This window comes from Asterias rubens, chromosome 5 (genome assembly GCF_902459465.1).
Source record: "Asterias rubens chromosome 5, eAstRub1.3, whole genome shotgun sequence".
In the NCBI taxonomy this organism is placed as follows: domain Eukaryota; kingdom Metazoa; phylum Echinodermata; class Asteroidea; order Forcipulatida; family Asteriidae; genus Asterias; species Asterias rubens.
In genome coordinates this window covers 19,072,572-19,090,085 of record NC_047066.1, presented here as the reverse complement: position 1 = coordinate 19,090,085, position 17,514 = coordinate 19,072,572, and the positions used below count along the sequence as shown (strand labels likewise).

The 17,514-nt window shown below is 37.8% G+C and overlaps 1 protein-coding gene across 3 annotated transcripts in view; it reads left to right on the top strand.

The window, feature by feature from the left end:
* The window catches only part of LOC117290341 (protein KIAA0100-like), an 80,287-nt gene extending 63,765 nt beyond the window's left edge, over positions 1 to 16,522 (top strand). For 2 of the 3 annotated variants that reach the window (XM_033771680.1, XM_033771679.1), the window contains exons 51-63: positions 943 to 1,035; positions 1,623 to 1,675; positions 3,427 to 3,541; positions 4,179 to 4,354; positions 5,394 to 5,540; positions 6,523 to 6,563; positions 7,736 to 7,798; positions 8,760 to 8,819; positions 9,420 to 9,488; positions 11,413 to 11,553; positions 12,841 to 12,908; positions 13,483 to 13,534; positions 13,963 to 16,522. In XM_033771680.1, the coding sequence (XP_033627571.1) occupies positions 943 to 1,035; positions 1,623 to 1,675; positions 3,427 to 3,541; positions 4,179 to 4,354; positions 5,394 to 5,540; positions 6,523 to 6,563; positions 7,736 to 7,798; positions 8,760 to 8,819; positions 9,420 to 9,488; positions 11,413 to 11,553; positions 12,841 to 12,908; positions 13,483 to 13,534; positions 13,963 to 14,019 (1,135 nt within the window). In that variant the 3' untranslated portion in view covers positions 14,020 to 16,522. Of the gene's footprint in view, positions 1 to 942; positions 1,036 to 1,622; positions 1,676 to 3,426; positions 3,542 to 4,178; positions 4,355 to 5,393; positions 5,541 to 6,522; positions 6,564 to 7,735; positions 7,799 to 8,759; positions 8,820 to 9,419; positions 9,489 to 11,412; positions 11,554 to 12,840; positions 12,909 to 13,482; positions 13,535 to 13,962 lie in introns of those variants that run through there. The other variant, XM_033771681.1, reaches the window with a different exon arrangement.
* Positions 16,523 to 17,514: the final 992 nt, after the last annotated feature.

Here is a 17,514-nt window from a genome sequence, read left to right as displayed (position 1 = left end):
CACTACTCCGAAAAAACGCGGATAGCATTGAAGATGTTTATCAAACTTTGTTGGCATGGCGAAATACACCAACTGAAGGAATTGGAAACTCTCCGGCTCAACGCTTTTTTGGACGTCGAACGAGAACCGGTTTGCCAATCTCACCAAATCTACTCAAACCAAAAGTACAGAGCGACGTCCAAGCAAAGAAACAAGACAAAGCTCATCAGAAAGGTCACTATGATAAGAACGCAAAAGAACTGCCAAAGTTAAAGACAAGAGACAAGAAACGTATCAAACCAAGCGCGAACCGCACAAACAAACATTGGGAAAAAGGACAAGTACAAGGGGGCGGTATAACATATAACGTAACACAGTGAGATCATGACTTAAAGGCACTGGACACCTTTGGTATTTGTCAAAGACCAGTATTCTCACTTGGTGCATCCCAACATATGCCTAAAATAAAAAATTTGTGACAATTTTCACTCAATTGTAAATGTGAATTCTTTCATTATGATTCACCAAATCGTTTTAGCATTGTCTTTTTATCTCCAAAAATCAACCAGGCCAGACGAAAATTGAATTGCGTTGAATTCATGGGGTGTCGTGGCAGAGTGGATAAGAGCACCGAACACAAGCTCTGATGCCTCTGTTCAGCAGAGTGTGGGTTTGATTTCCGGTCGTGACACTTGTGTCCCTGAGCAAGACACTTTACTATAATTGCTTCTCTCCATGGGTACTTGTGAGGGCAGAAGTAGTTCTTGTGAATGGTTTAGCCGAGTAGCACATACATGTATGTTGTCGTGCAGGCTGTATACTGAGATAATTTAAGGAAGATTTAAGGCCCAGTGACCAGGGGTAATAATGTAGGAAGCACTTTGAGATACCCTCGGGTTTGAAAAGCGCTATATAAAAACTGGTTATTGTTGTTATTATTAATTCTTTTCTCTTTCAATGCAGTTTGTCCGCACACATCACAGATATAGAGTTGCAGGTGAACGAATGCAAGGAGTCATTAGTGAATGCCAGCGAAGATCTAAGAATTATGATCAGGTATACTAGGAGATTTTCTTTGAGTTATATTCAGCATACCGTAACCATGGTAATCTCATCATAAACAGTCTCCACCTCATATATCAAACTCAAGCTCTGGTGTTTCAGTTCAGCAGAGTGTAGGTTCGAATCCCAGTTGTGACACTTGTATCCCTGACGAGACACTTAACTATAATTGTTTCTCTCCACCCAGGGGTAAATGGGTACCTGTGAGGGCAGAGATGGTTCTTGTGGTTGGTTTAGCTTAGTGCGCTACATATTTGGCGGCACAGGCTGTATACTCCCCAGGGAGCTGCAATTATAGTGAGTGTCTTGCTCAGGGACACAGGTGTCACGACCGGGATTCGAACCCACACTCCGCTGAACAGAAGCACCAGAGCTTGAGTTCGGTGCTGTTATCCGCTCGGCCACAACACCCTTATATGGACCAAAAGAATGGAACACTCTTCAAAATCATATCAATGTTTACCCAAAATGTTTGTTTGTTACCTGTATAATGGCTGTACATCAATTATTTGTTTTCCTGTTTTTCATTGTTGGATAAATACCAGTGAGATTAACATGTACATTATTTTCACATTCCTCAGCTGCTTTAAGGAAATTCAGTTGCAGAGAGCTGTGAAGAGAAAACTACAAACATGTAAGTCAAAAATTAATCTTCATTGTTATGGACTTTATGTCTAAAGGCACTGTACACTTTTGGTAATTACTGAAAATAATTGTTAGCATAAAAACGTGTTTAGTAACAAGCCATGGAGAGCTGTTGATAGTAAACAAAACTGTGAGAAACGGCTCCCTCTGAAGTAGCATAGTTTTTGAGAAAGAAGTTATTTTCCACTGAAAATATTTGAATTTGATTTGGAGACCTCAGAATTAGATTTTGAGGTCCCAAAACCAAGCATCTGAAAGCACACAACTGAGTGTGACACTGGCGTTTTTTCTTCCATTATTATCTGGCACGTTCGACGACCAGTTCAGTTCAAATTTTCACAGGTTTGTTAATATTTTGTGCATTATGTTGAGATACACCAAGTGAGAAGACTGGTCTCTGACAATTACCAATAGTGTCTAGTGTCTTTAGCACTCTTCGTACAAAAAAAACCTGAGCAGAAAAGACAAACAAGACTGATTGAGTGGCATGAAACCTGACCCAAAAATACAAGTGGTATAAAGTATGACCAGAAACTACAAACGAGACTGATTGAGTTGATGATTAGACCGCATGGCTTGCAATCACAAGGTCATGGGGTTGAACCCTGCCAAGCTAACCTAAACTTAGTTTTAAAAGCACTGAACGCGTTTGGTAATTGTCAAAGACCAGTATTCTCACTTGGTGTATCCCAACAAAAGCGTAAAATAACAGGCCTGTGAAAATTTCGACTCATTGGTCATTGAAGTTGCAAGAAAATAATGAAAGAAAAAACATCCTTGTTGTACAAAATAGTGCTTTCAGATAGGAATAAAGGGGTTTAGTGAGAAATTGCCTCTTTCTCAAAAACTACGTTACTTCAGAGGGAGTTGTTTCTCACAATATTTTATACTATTAACAGCTCTCCGTTGCTCTTTACAAAGTAAGGTTTTATGCTAATATATATTAAGAGTAATTACCAAACGTGTACAGTGCCTTTAATGCCCAGACAAGAATCTAGCAATGACATTATGATGACAGTTTTGGTTGTCAAATAACACTGAATTCAAGTTTTTCATTTAAAAAAAAACTGCTGTGATTTGATTCTTTGCGTAGTATGTGGATATTTTAAGTGCAGTAGTGACCTAATTAGACCATGCTTCCATTCCCAACTGGATGTTCAAATAACATAACACTATGATAATCCTATATTATTTGTATTTTTTATGTTCATACTGATTTTATTCATTTAGACATTCAAGTTTTCCTGCTTTTACAAAAGTGAAAACAAAACTTTGTTATTATACAACTACCTAGCTAGCTGTTCTAGTTTTATTCCTGATCTGATGCCCTTGTAAAGGGTCTATGTACTTTTTGTAAGACAAATCACACAATGTCCATAGATTTACATGAAACTTACACAGTTTGAAGAGAATGATAGTAGAAAGCTTCCCTGAAAATATTACTTGCTGAGGTGCTGTAGTTTTTAAAAAATTAGTAAAATTAAAATATTTATTGTCTCAGTGATCATGAGACGAAAATTATTTTAGCATGTAAAAACGCATTTTCATGACATTATTTTACTCACTTCTCAAAAACTTCAGCACCTCAGCAAGTAATATTTTAAGGTACGCTTTCTACTATCATTAACTTCAAACAGTGTAAGTTTTATGTAAATCTATGGACATTGTGTTTTGTGTTACAAAAAGTACCCAAATCCTTTAATTAACATTTTGTTTGCTTGATTGATCACCTTTGTTCAGCACAAGGCCCTAGAGTGTCGCGCCGTGTTGAGGTATGTTTCGGTTCAGCAAAGTGGAGATTAACAGAGGAGGACGGCCAACTTGGCATTGCTGATGTGGAAATCAGACATTTCAAGTAATATAATGTTTGTAATTAGGAATTTATCTTTTAAATAATGGAATAAAAGGTTGGCGACGAGTTCTTAAACTGCTGTTTAAAACCGGTAGGGTCGCTACTCTTATAATCCCATTCATAAATGCCTTTTTGTTTAAAAGGTGTAATAAAGTAAGAAACTCTCTAAAAGTTATCCGTGTTCCGACATCCTTGAGCTCTGTACCTGTGTTGCATTATTATGACGTGAGACAGTTTTTGAATATGCATTCGTGCGCGCAGTATGCATCTAAACGTATCCAAAATTAAACGGATTTAAGCAGCTCCAGCAGGTCATTATCAACCGTTTAAACACCCCCACGTGACGCGCCCTCCACCAATAGGAATAGCGAGACTGTCTGCGGTATTTATGAATAAGGTTTTATTGGTATTTGAATGCATTATCAAGTTACATATGAATGTCTGTGACCAAATTATTCTGAAGTCACCTGAAAAGATTCTGATCATAACCTGCTAATCGAATATTCAATTATTACAATGATATAATAAAGAAAAACTTTCAGCGGGTTTACATATAGGGAAAAATGAGATGTTATACCCAAAACCACTGTTTTGTTATATGCAACAAACCCTTATATCTAGTTATTACTATTACTCTCAGGTACACCCGTACAACCAAGAATGATGAGACCAGCGAGCACCTGGCTGAGCTGGGTTGGGTCACAATAAAGAACCTCCTGGCCAATGATGTCTACAAAGATGTCTTAAGGCCCCAAGATTCACGAGGCAAGACCAGACAGGTTGCTCTGCGAGTTATTGCGAGGGGAAAACCACCAGGTAAGTTACACTGTTTGTGTGATGGGTAAAGGAATGTCACTAGAGGGTGGCATGGTTGGCTTGTGCGTAAAGGGCTCGCCTCTCACCAAGGTGACCTTGGTTCGATTCCGGGCCGGGGCCATATGTGAGTTGAGTTGTGCGTTGGTTCTCTGCTGTGCCACAAGGGTTTTCCATACTATCCGGTTTTCCTCCCTGGGGAAAAAAAATCAAACACTTGCGATCTTTGGCTGTGCTCCGTGGTCATAATGAGTTGATGTGGCTGGCAGCCACACGCCCTTGCATGCCAGCTTCTCGAACACGTTATAGCTGCGTCCTTCGCAATTCAGCTCTTTGCTGTGAGTAAGGATGATTAGCCCCCAAATTATTATTATTATTATTCTGCCAACAGGCCACTGTCATAAAACATGTGTAAGATACTCAAAAACAGCGTTATGATGTAGATGTAATTTGGTTTTTTGTTTCCATTGAGCAACATTGGAAACCGCACGCAGACATCGCTGTACGAAATGATCTCTTAAACACTTTGCCTCTGGTCAAAATGCAAACCACTGAATAAAGAATATGAGAAAGACTCGCAGGAATCTCAGCACTGCATTCCTGGGCTATAACCTTAATACCTAATGATTAAACATGCAACAACTAGAAATAAAAAGCAATTATGTAAATGAGAGTAGTGTTACTGGTGGTAGATGTTAAATGTTAAATTTGCATCTGGGAAAAAAACAAGACTCATTTTGGTTTTTACCCATATACACCGATGTGTGTTAGCACTGTATACTTAGTACTTACGTACATGTACCTGAGTTCTGTGAAAAAAATCACAGGCATAATACCCGAGTGTGATTCGAACTCAGGTGCAACTCCAGAGCAGTGGGTATAACACTGCTCTAGAATTGCAAAGGTCATGGGTTCGAAACCCACCCGAGTAATATGCCTGTGAATTTGTTCACAGATCTCGGGTAAGTAGTGAGTAATCAGTGGTAACACACATCGCCTCAAATTGTTTATCATCTCTTGAAAATTTGTTTTTTCTCAACAGTGGGTGGCATCTCAGTGCAAGAGAACTTTGAGTTGAGTGTAGTTCCTCTTAGCATCCAGCTCACTCATAAATTCTTCAAGAAGATGATGGGATTCTTCTTCCCTGGACGCTACGTGGATCAGGATCCCCCTGAGGAACAAAGTAAAGGTCAGTCATTAAATAATAATAATAATAATAATAACATAACATTTATAAGGCGCACAGTATCTGGAATGGTACCATTCAAAGGCGTCAGAAGCTAGCAAGCTGACAAATTGAACAGATAAGTCTTGAGGTTGTATTTGAAAGAAGACAGATCAGGTGTGTCCCTTAGCTCTGGAAAAGGCACGGTCTCCATAACTTGCCAGACGAGTTTTGGGAACATATTGTTTGTGTGATGATGGTGACGATCTAGGCGTGGTCTTATGTTACGTTGTTGTAGAAGATCTGTAATGTAGCAAGGTGCTAATCCGTGCTAATCAGTGTGTGGTGTGAAATTACCACTTGCTTGCTTAAGTCGTGTGATGTCCTCGAATCACGAAGGTTCCTATGCCTTTCTGTCCCCCATTGCCGACTTGAAATCTGTCGATTCCAGACCCATGTCCATTTTAAGAAGGTCAGTGTACGTTCATGCAGGTATATCAGGTTTCCTCCTCCCATGCTTAGGGGTCCACAGAACAATATTGGACACTGGTTCGTCTTTGCTCTTGTAGCAGTGGCCAGCAAAACGCATCCTTCTCTGTCTGATTTTTGTTGAGAGCTTGGGTAGGATCCCATATAGGACTTTGTTGGTCATGTGTTGACTCCAGTGGATGTTAAGAGCTGTTCTTAGTAGCCACAGGAAATTACCACAATCACAAGGTTGTGGGTTCGAATCCCCCAGCTAACCGCTGATTTCACAATGACTAGAATAAATATTGTCGTCTAGTTACTGAATCGCAATTTCTTGATTTGTGTAATTCGTAACCATAGACCAATGTTTGTGTGGGAGAAATTGGCTGTTGCCAGATTGGTGTGGATATCCCTTTGTTTGAGTTTGCCGAGTTCCCTTGATGGGAAGATCATTCAAACAAACAAACAAACATGTATGTACGTTCTTTCCTCTATACATTATAAAGTAAGAATTGTTTGATTTTGTTTTCTTTCTAAGGTGGTGATGATGACCTGGAGAGCATGGGGTCTTTTTCAAGGGTATGAATGGGTTTTATTTTTTTAGATTCCTTTTGCTCTGTCTTAATGCTTCACTTAAAAAAATTGTTCCTGTCATTAGGCATGGACTCAAGCTCAATTTGCTAACATTTTGCTGGAAATGTGGAATTGTATCATTTATTTAAATTTTATGTGACAAGAACCCCATTTTCTTGATTTGAAGGCAGTGGACACTATTGGTAATTACTCAAACAGTTATTCACATAAAACCTTACGTGGTAACGAGTAATGGGGAGAGGTTGATAGTATAAACATTGTGAGAAGCAGCTCCCTCTGAAGTGAAGTAGTTTTCGAGAAAGAAGTAATTTTCCATGAATTTGATTTTGAGACCTCAGAATTAGATTTTGAGGTCTCAAAATCAAGCATCTGAAAGCACACAACTTCATGTGACAAGGGTGTATTTGATTTCATTTTTATCTCGCAACTTCGACCACCGATTGAGCTCAAATTCACAGGTTTGTTATTTTATGCATATTTTGAGATACACCCAAGTGAGAAGACTGGTCTTTGACAATTACCAATAGTGTCCAGCATCTTTAACTAAGTTACATGCAAGGGATCATATAATACTACTCTTTACGTCCACCCTAACTCTCAAGTGTCTTTACTACATGTAACCTCTCTCATTCTTCTTCAGTAGGATTTTTCAAAGTTGGGAACGTAAGGGTTAAAGGGTCTATGTACTTTTTGTAGGACAAAAACCACACTGCTACAGACTCACACTAACACAGTTTGAAGAGAATGATAGTAGAAAGCTTCCCTGAAAATGTTACTTGCTGAGGTGCTGTAGTTTTTGAGAAATGAGTAAAACAATGTCATGAAAATAATTTCCGTCTCAGTGATCATGAGACGAAAATTATTTTAGCATGTAAAAACTTGTTTTCATGACATTGTTTTACTCATTTCTCAAAAACTACAGCACCTCAGCAACTAATATTTTAAGGTACGCTTTCTACTATCATTATCTTCAAATGGTGTAAGTTTAATGTAAATCTGTGGACATTGTGTTTTGTGTTTCAAAAAGTACCCACATCCTTTAAAGGGCTTTTAAACATGTCAAAAGAACATTAACTCTGAAGAAAAACTACTAATTTAATTACAGTAAAATGTGGATTGACAGAGCTTCATAATCAGTTTGATGTGTTTGTATTTAGACGGGTAGCATCAGATCAACGAGCAGTGAGGAATCTATTGGCTCAACACGAGATTCCATGAAAGTAAGTCTAGTTATTTTATGCATATGTCGAGATACACCAAGTGAGAACACTGGTCTTTAACAATTCGATAGTGTCCAGTGTCTTTAAGTCCACTGTTGGGGAAAAAGGAATACCCTGATTTGTCTAAGGGAAAGCTCCATTAAAGAATTGATGAGTTTTGTCACAAAAACTCGGAATTAAACATCCTTTTCAATGAGTATAGGTGTCCTAACATTGAATTAAATGGATGAGCAGTTAATCTGCCTGGGGCAGTCAGCAGGCCAACAGGTGTGTGCATTACATGTAAGTCCACTGTTGGGAAAAATAACTATATGGAGATAACAGGTGTGAGTTGCCAGTGAAAAAGGATGTTTTATTTTTTTGTAACACAAAACACCATGTCCGTAGATGTACATTAAACTTGAAGACCATTTGAAGATAATGATAGTAGTAAGCGTACCTTAAAATATTAGTTGCTGAGGTGCTGTAGTTTTTGAGAAATGACTAAAACAATGTCATAAAACATGTAAAAATAAGTTTTTACATGCTAAATTATTTTTGTCTTCAAACTGTGTAAGTTTAGTGTAAATCTGTAGACATTGTGTTTTTTGTCCTTCAAAAAGTACATAGACCCTTTAATTGAGCTTTCCCATAATGCAAGGAGACCTGTCCCTCAAACCAGGCACAATTATAACTGTTCATGTTTGTTGTCATCTTCGGCTGATAGTTTTAGTTTTTCTTCTAATTTTCTTCTAGATTGGAAAAAAAATATATACCATAGATCGGAATCGTCATTATTGCAAATCACTTTCATGTCTCAAATTGATATATCTTAATATCATGCATTGTTCTTAAAAAAAAAACAATTAACAGAGGTGGCTGTCACGCAAAAAAAAAGGGGGACTCGAAAAATGCACTCCACATTTGAGTTTGTTTTTTCACACATGTGGTCAATTTCTGAAGTTGCCATTCCTTGTTTCAGGGCAAGAAAAAGGGTACCATGCAACGACAACGAGAGGCCAACATCATTGACAAGATGAAGGTAGGAATTGACAACACTTGTTTTTGATAGTTATTTAAATTTACCTTTTGATTCAGTTGTTTGGTTGTTGTTGTTGTTGTTGTTTTTCTTAATTGTTGTCTTGGTCATTTCTGTTTAAAGCCATTGGACACTTTCGGTAAACGGTATTGTCCAGGGCCCACACTTCGTGTATCACAACTTATATATAAAAATAACAGACCTGTGAAAATTTAGGCTCAATTGGTCATCGGAGTCGGGAGAAAATAAAGGGAAAACCCACCCTTGTTTCCGCACGTTATGCCGTGTCATGACATGTGTTTAAAATAAATCTGTAATTCTCGCTATCAAGAATTGATATTGTTTTAATGTTTTCTCAAAAAGTAAAGCATTTCATGGAATATTATTTCAAGAGAAGTCTTTCACCAATACCTTCTCTAAACCCTGTAAGTTATTTGTAAATCTGTGAACTTTTAATGTTTTTTCTGTTCCGAAAGTGTCCAATGCTTCTGCATCTAAATTGTCTCTGTGAGAAGTTTTTAGTTACCCTCAAAGAAAAAAATTGGGGTCACTCAAAACTCCTTGTTACCTGACAGAAGTTCCATTTATTTGTTATCTTTACAGGAAAGAGCAAGGAATAACATGTTCTATATGATCAAAATTCCGTCAGTTCCACTAAATGTCAGTTACAAGGTAAGAGCAAATTTTTTATTATACTTCAATTCCTAGTATGGTTGGGTATTATATAATAAAACTCTGTAGATTATGGGATTTGAGGCAATGCATGGTGAGGATCAATGTAGTTTGGTAAACCCATGTGTATCTCTACTTGGTGGGTAGATTGTGTTCTTTTGAGAACTTGTCTTGCTTTTTATATTCTAGCCTACTACTGCAGAGTAGATTTTTCTGTAGGCTACTTAAAGGAACATTACAGAATTGGTTTTTGCTAACAAAACAGTTGCTATATACATAAACTGACGAAACTGTTTGAGATCGATCGGCGATCTGGGTCACGAGAGAATAGTGAAAAACCGATTACAAATTTTGCATTGCATCGATGCCAAAATAAAAACGAATAAAACGCTCACTGAGCAATAAACTCCAAACGCAAAGTTAGATTATTTATTTCTCATCAAATATGACATTTCAGACAGAAATATTTTGAGGGATGTTTTCTACTATCATCATCATTAGACCATGTAAGTTTTATGTAAATTTGTGATCTTCACGATTTTTGTTTCTTACCAATTCTGTAACGTTCCTTTAATTGTGAATGAAAGCACTGTAAAAGACTAGTTGATTGAAAGGCATCACCAGCCAAGAGGAAACCCACAACTTTACTCCTCTGAAAGTAGGGGTTCCACAAGGATCAACCTTTGGCCTTATCAATGATGCAGCCGTGTCCATGAAACCATACATCCCTTTCATCAGTTGTGTGTTAATATTATAATAATTTTGGTTTTTACCCATATACATGTACACCGATGTGTGTTAGCACTGTATACTCGGTACTTTCCCGAGTTCTGTGAAAAAATCACAGGCATATATACTCGGGTGGGATTCGAACCGACGACTTGTGCAATTCTAGAGCAGTGAATTTTTTAGGTCATTTAACTCGATGGATGAGTATTTCATTTCCCTGGGGGCTCTCAACAAGCACCACTGGTTTATGCATGATCCAATTAAATCCACTGTTTGGAAACGGAATTACATGGAGATACCAGTTGTTAGTTGTCAGATAAAAAGGATGTGTCTTTTTAAAGGCTCTTTCTTTAATGGAGCAATCCCATAATGATGTTGATTGAAACAAAAGCAACTTAATCATCCATTAAGTTAAATGACCTAAGTCCTTCAATGTTAAACACACAACTGGTTAAAGGGATATATGGTTTCATGGACCTGGCTGCATCAGTGATAAGACCAAAAGGTTGATCTTTGTGGAACCCCTTTAAAGGCACTGTACACGTTTGGTAATTGTCAAAGACCAGTGTTCTCACCTGGGCCCAATTTCATGGCTCTGCTTACTCTAAGCACAGAATCGGTGCTTCTGGAAGCAGGGAATTCTGTGCTTACGGCAAGCGTATTTCACGGGTAAGCGGTGAATTTTGGCTTCTGCGCGTGCGTACTCCACGTTACTACATGTAGGCATTCTACGCTTACAAGGCTAGCGCAGAACTTTGGCGCTTGCACGTAAGCGGGGAATCGTGAACGTAAGCGCAGAATTCGGCGGTAAGCAGAGCCATGAAATTGGGCCTTGGTGTATCCCATCATAAGCATAAACTAACAAGCTATGAAAATTTGGGCTCAATTGGTCATCGAAGTTGCAAGAAAATGACGAAAGAAAAACACCCTTGTTGGACGAATTTGTGTGCTTTCAGATAGGAATAAAAGACTTCTAGCTAGAAGTCTTTTATTATTTTAGTGAGAAATTACCTCTTTCTCAAAAAACTACGTTACTTCAGAGGGAGGCGTTTCCCACAATGTTTTAAACTACCAATAGCTCTCCAATGCTCGTTACCAAGTCAGTTTTTAAGTTAATATTTGTTTTGAGTAATTACCAAACCTGTTCATGTACCTTCCGTTTAATATGAAAAAATGAAAACAATTGCAATTCCAGGGAGAAAAGGAGAAGAACATTGAGGATGTACAAAACTTCCATCTTGTCTTACCATCTCTGGAGTATCATAACTGTACATGGACTTGGCTGGATCTTCTCATGGCGCTGAAGAAGGAGTATAAACAGGCTCTCGTGTCTCAGGTAATGTTGACAATTGGCGGCCAATAGTTTGAGCTTTGAATTATTTATTGCCACTTGACATTCTGGCATTAATAACGTAATGGATGACTTAATCTGCCTGGGGTGGATTTCACAAAGAGTTAGGACTAGTCTTATCTTGGGTTAGGACGAGTAACTTACATGTAGGACTAGCCATACGTTTTTCATATCTCCTAGGACTAGTCCTAACTCTTTGTGGAATCGACCCCTGGGCAGTCAGCAGCCCTACTGGTTTTGTGAATAATTCAATAAAGTCTGCTGGGAAAAGGAATTACATGGAGATAACAGGTGTGAGCTGCCAGAGGGAAAAGATGTTTTATTCTGGCCTTTTCTTTAAGAAGCTTCTCATGGCGCTGAAGAAGGAATACAAAGAGGCTCTTGTCTCTAAGTAACTGTTATCAATGGGAGACTTTTGGACGGTCCTTTTTTCACAGTATAGCGCATGCTCAGATGACACACGCAGTACAGAGCATGCGCGCACGTTCATAGTCTTAAAAAAGACCAGTATGTCTGCCGCCAGCGTCTCAAAAGTCTCCTATTTGAGGCCAATACTTTCAGCTTCAAATTATTTATTGCCACTATACTTTGTGGCTGTGTTTGGTGGGAGCATTGAGCAATAAATCGCTACATGGTCAGAACTGGGAACAATTTACCTTCAAACTAGTACATATCACAGACGTTAACTGGAATACATCCATAAAATAAATACCTATACAAATCGTCATCATCATCAGTTAGCATCATGCATTTTTGCACCGGCTGCCTTACTGGTGAGAAGCTTCTAAATAGACCGATCTTGAGCTGCCACTTCTGCCTCCTCCACAGACCACCCTGTGCCCAGTCTCTAGAGGTACCTCTGGAATACATCTTCCATGTTGTCCTAGGACGACCTGGTCTATGTTTCCCATGGGTTGATAATAATAATAATAATAATAAATAAAATTTGTATAGCGCTTTCCACAGGCGCTTCAAAACGATTTTACATTGTCTGAAAAGATGAGTCTTGAATGAGCTGATCGAGGATGAGTCATTGATGTGAAGGAGGGAGCTTACTCCAGCAAGTTGGTACAGCCACTGAGAATGCTTTAACACCATAGCGGGTATTCGTGCGGTTGCCATTGGAAAGTTGAAAATGAATGTTGGATGTTGATCGAAGGCTCATAGATGAAGAACCTGCAGGTGTAGAGTTGCTTAAGGATCCGCTTTGTTTCCATTCTTTGGAGGTGACTAAACCTAAAAACACTTGTCTTATTATGTTATTATTTGCAGGCAATTAAGGAAAAGCTGAGGTTCAAGATAAGAAGTAAGGAGGAAGGAGCCTCAAGCACAGATAAAAGGTCAGTATTGGTTGTGTGTTCTCAGATTCAAATTTGAGTTGTTGATAAAAACTTCTTTATTTTTCACTTCACAAGTGAAGAGTTTTTATGCGAGTCGCCAGACATACAAGGCCTGAAGCCACTTCAAGGTATGGGCTACAGTCTATTTTTTTTTCAAGGGGAAGTTGCCACCTACTCCAGGGTAACCCCCCTTTACAATTGATACAGATGTAGGCTTGGGTATCATCCATAAGAAGCCTGGCTGGTAGAGCAGTGGCGTAACTAAGGGGGGGGGGGCTGATCCCACACCGTAAATGCTTCGTGCTCCGCGCTGGCATGCTTCATCTTCGACATATTTTGCCCCATAACATTTTGGTCACGATCTGCCCATGTTTTGATGTGCCCCCCCTAGAAAAATGTACACCCCCCCCCCTAAAAAAAGACCTTAGTTACGCCGCTGTGGTAGAGCAGAAAGCACTACCTCCCCAATTTCTCAAAATGCTTCATACCAAAAGCTGACTGTACATGTACATGTACTTCTAATCAATTGTGTTGTTTTGATAATTTTCAAGTGTTTCCACTTTCTTTTATGCAGGGAGGATGCAGACAAAGTCAAGCTTCTTATGGGAGCAAAGGTCACCAATATTGTAAGTATTGTTCGCATTTAATCAAGGCATTCATTAAAGATTTCGCCACAAAAACTTGGAAACTATGCATGCTTTTCACCAGTGGGTGTGTTTACATTGAATTACTTGGGTCATTGAACTTATTGAATGAGCAAATAATCTGACTTGGGAAGCCCTACTGGTTTGTGCATGATCCAATTAAGTCGACTGTTAGGAAAAGGAATTACATGGAGATAACAGGTGTTAGTTGTCAGATGAAAAGGATGCTTTAAAGTGGACTCTTTCTTCAATGGAAATTTCCAAATTAATTTTCTTCTGTAGCAGCTAGATGGAATATTTTCTTTAGACATATGTACGAAATGAACCTGAAGGTCTCAGATGAAGAAAAAGAGATTTGTTTACTAAATATTGTTGTTAAAATAGTTAACAATATCACTATCTTTTCATAGGCTTCCGAAGAAAAGTCAAAGAGGGCGCTGTTTGGCAAAGGACAGAACAACCATTGATCTAGCCTGAACATCTGACGTCACACTTCGAGGCTTGTGAATAAGACCAGATACCGGCCTCCAGCCGGTGTGTACATTCACCTTTAACCTACATTCATTTCACATAGAGAGACATGTAGCAATAAAATGCTATGGCAGACATTATAGGGATGTACTGTGTAGGCATCTTTGGAAAGCTCATGTCATTTGAAAGAATACTTGAACCCATTTACCTTTTGGCCTTTAATGCTACTCTACAAGTGTGCTCAACTATTTTAAAGGGCTTTAAAAACCTAAGATTTGTTTTTTTTTTGTATCTTCGAAGCATTGCGAGTTCTGCACTAATGACCTTATAGTCCTAAGCTGAGGATATATTGATCCTCAATCTATCCTAATTTGTTGTTTGAAAGAATACTTGAACCCATTACCTTTTGGCCTTTAATGCTAAAGGTTTTCTGTTTTCTGTTTGGCTTGAATAACAGGCATGCAACTTCACAAACTTTCCTTCATTTCTGTCCTCAAAAAATAAAATAAAAACTGTACAAAGTTTTTTATTCCTGGTAGTTTCTTTTTTTTCCTGCAAAAATTAAAGCTGCAAGTCTGGTCTTATATTCAGCTAGAAGTTGTTAGTATCAAGAAACGATTTGTATAAAAACCAAAGATTTTGTGAGAGTTTTTTTGTATTTCCAAAGCATTGCGAGTCTTGCACTAAGGACCTTATAGTTCTTATCTGAGGATATATCGATGCTCAATCTATCCTGTGTTGTTGTTTGAAAGAATACTTGAACCCATTACCTTTTGGCCTTTAATGCTAAAGGTTTTCTGTTTTCTGTTTGGCTTGTCCTGTTTGGCTTGTTCTTGCGAGTCCTGCACTAATGACCTTGTAGTTCTGAGCAGTGGATATAAAGATGTTTATTCAATCCTATTTTGTTGTTTGAAAGAATACTTGAACCCATTTACCTTTTGGCCTCCACTCTCCTTCAGTTCAGTCATCCAAAATAAAACTGTTTGCTGTTAAATTTTTACCTCTATGACAGCATTAACACTTGCAATATTTTAAAAGTCTTGACACTGTGGGTTCAACCCTTATTCTGTGACAAGAAATCATGTATTTTAAAGTTTTAACTTCAGATATTATTGCAATTATCAAATGTAGCTTAAACATATTATAAGTTTAACAAATATCCCACCTTTAAAGGGGAAAACGTGGAGATTATGAAAAATAATTGCCAATATCAAATACAACACTATTTTTGTCTTCTTTTTTCTAAATAGCATATTAAAAAGCATTTAATTTCAGTTGTTGAAATATCTGTATAAATTGCAAATAATTGTATAAATAAATTATTGATTTCATTTGTAAAATTCTCTTTAAGACATAAAGTGATCATGTTTTGATTACCACATTTTTCTTTTTATAAGTTATATATATTGTTGATGGCAATTGAAAACGGAAATTAGAAAATCATAATTTATCAAATAATTAATAATTATGCACAAAGATACTACTTCATTATTATTAATTTTCTTAAATTGTGTAACTTTCCATTTCTGCAAAGTTTCAGGCAAGTGCATACCTCAAACCAATGAATTCACCCTGTCAAGTCTGATGCCACTTAAAGGCACTGGACACTTTGGGTAATTACTCAAAATAATTGTTAGCATAAAAACTTACTTGGTATTTAGCAATGGAGAGCTGTTTATAGCAGACTGGTTGATAGTATAGAACATACCCCCCTCTGAGAAATTACCCCTCAGAAGTTAAATAGTTTTTGAGAAAAAGGGAATTTCTCACTCAGATATTGAACAATTTCACTTGAAGCCTTTTTTATGCTTCTGAAAGCCCAAAAAGTAATGCAAATTCGATGACCAGTTGAGCTCACTTTTTTCACAGGTTTGTTGTTGTATGCATTTGTTGGGATACACCAAGTGAGAAGACTGGTTTTTGACAATTACCAAATTAATGTGTTCAGTGCATTTAACATCAATTTACCCAATCACCTTAAGATGAATGTGAGTGTTCTCTAAAAAATGAGTGTAATGCTTCTTCCTGCTTGCCCACAGCGTTTGTTGCCATAAAATGTCTTTTGAAATAGTTTATAGTTTTATAGTTTATTGATATTATACAGTAGTTAATCTTTGACAGATCATCAATTAATTCAAAGAAACAACATGAACAAAATGTGATATCCTGGGTGAAGTCGGTGTTAACTAGGTTTAATTAAGGTTAAATTACAAATTAAACGTTTTTTAACTTGTTTGGGTTGATCAAAATTGACTTGAGCAGGATTGAACTAAATTAACTAGAGCATGGTTTGAACCAACGACTTCCGGGTTAACGTGCCGACGCTCCACAATTTTTTTTTATTTTTTATATTTGTTTTTTATAAAACCTTTTGTAATAGATTAAACTTCTTTTGTAGGCCGAAAGTCATCATCGTTAACTGTCTGGGGTGGATTTCACAAAGAGTTAAGACTAGTCTTATATCGACTTAGGACGAGTTACTCGTCCTAACTTAGGACTACCCATACGTTTTTAATATCTCCTAGGACTAGTCCTTAATTAGGACTAGTCCTAACTCTTTGTGAAATGGACCCCAGGGGTGGATTTTACAAAGGTAGTCTTAACTCAGGACTAGTCCTAGGCAATGCTAAGAGATAGGACCAGTCCTAAGTTAGGATGAGTTACTAGTCCTAACTTAGGACTGGTCCTATCTCTTAGCATTGCCTAGGACTAGTCCTAAGTTAGGACTACCTTTGTGAAATCCACCCCTGGAAATGTTTTGATCTTCCATTGATCAATCCAGAAGTAAGGAAACATAATCAATTGTAAAACTAGTTTTTTATACCCTGACTTTGAATACAAACTTGTTTTAAACAGGTAAATAAATAAATGTGTCGAATTTAATTGTGTGGCAATGTGATTCTTTAAAAGATGTGAAATTTTGCATAATGATTGAATAAATAAATCAAGAAGATAATGTTAACCACAAAGCAGCCCCAACGAAATGTAATGGTTCTTAAATTTTATGTCGTTGTGCATAAACCCAAAAATTATAACATACGTTTTTGTTTTCCCCCGTTTTTTTTTTACTGTCTCTCACTCTCAGCAATGTCTCTGAAATAGAAATTTTGCTTAACTTTTAGGGTGTTATTTTTTTCTTCTCGAAAACGGTGCAGTAGCTCCTGCCATGCCTTGTTTTACCTAACTTAATTATTTGCTAAATTTTGGGAATTAATGGGGACAGTGCACAAAATGTTTTTGGAAGAATGAAAGTTCAATGGCAACAGTGGTTATAAATTGTATTTAGAATGCCAAGGTATTCCAAATGTGAGGAAAGTAATTGGTTTTTGGAAGTAGTTTCGGTGTGGCGGGATATTCTGGTGTCGTCCCCCCCCCCCCCCCCCCCCCCCCCCCCCCCTGGAGGTTCGGTCCACCCAATGGCAAACTGGGAACAAACTACTCCTGATGGCGCCCTCTTTTGAATCTTCCTATCCAGTCCATGTTAATTTCCC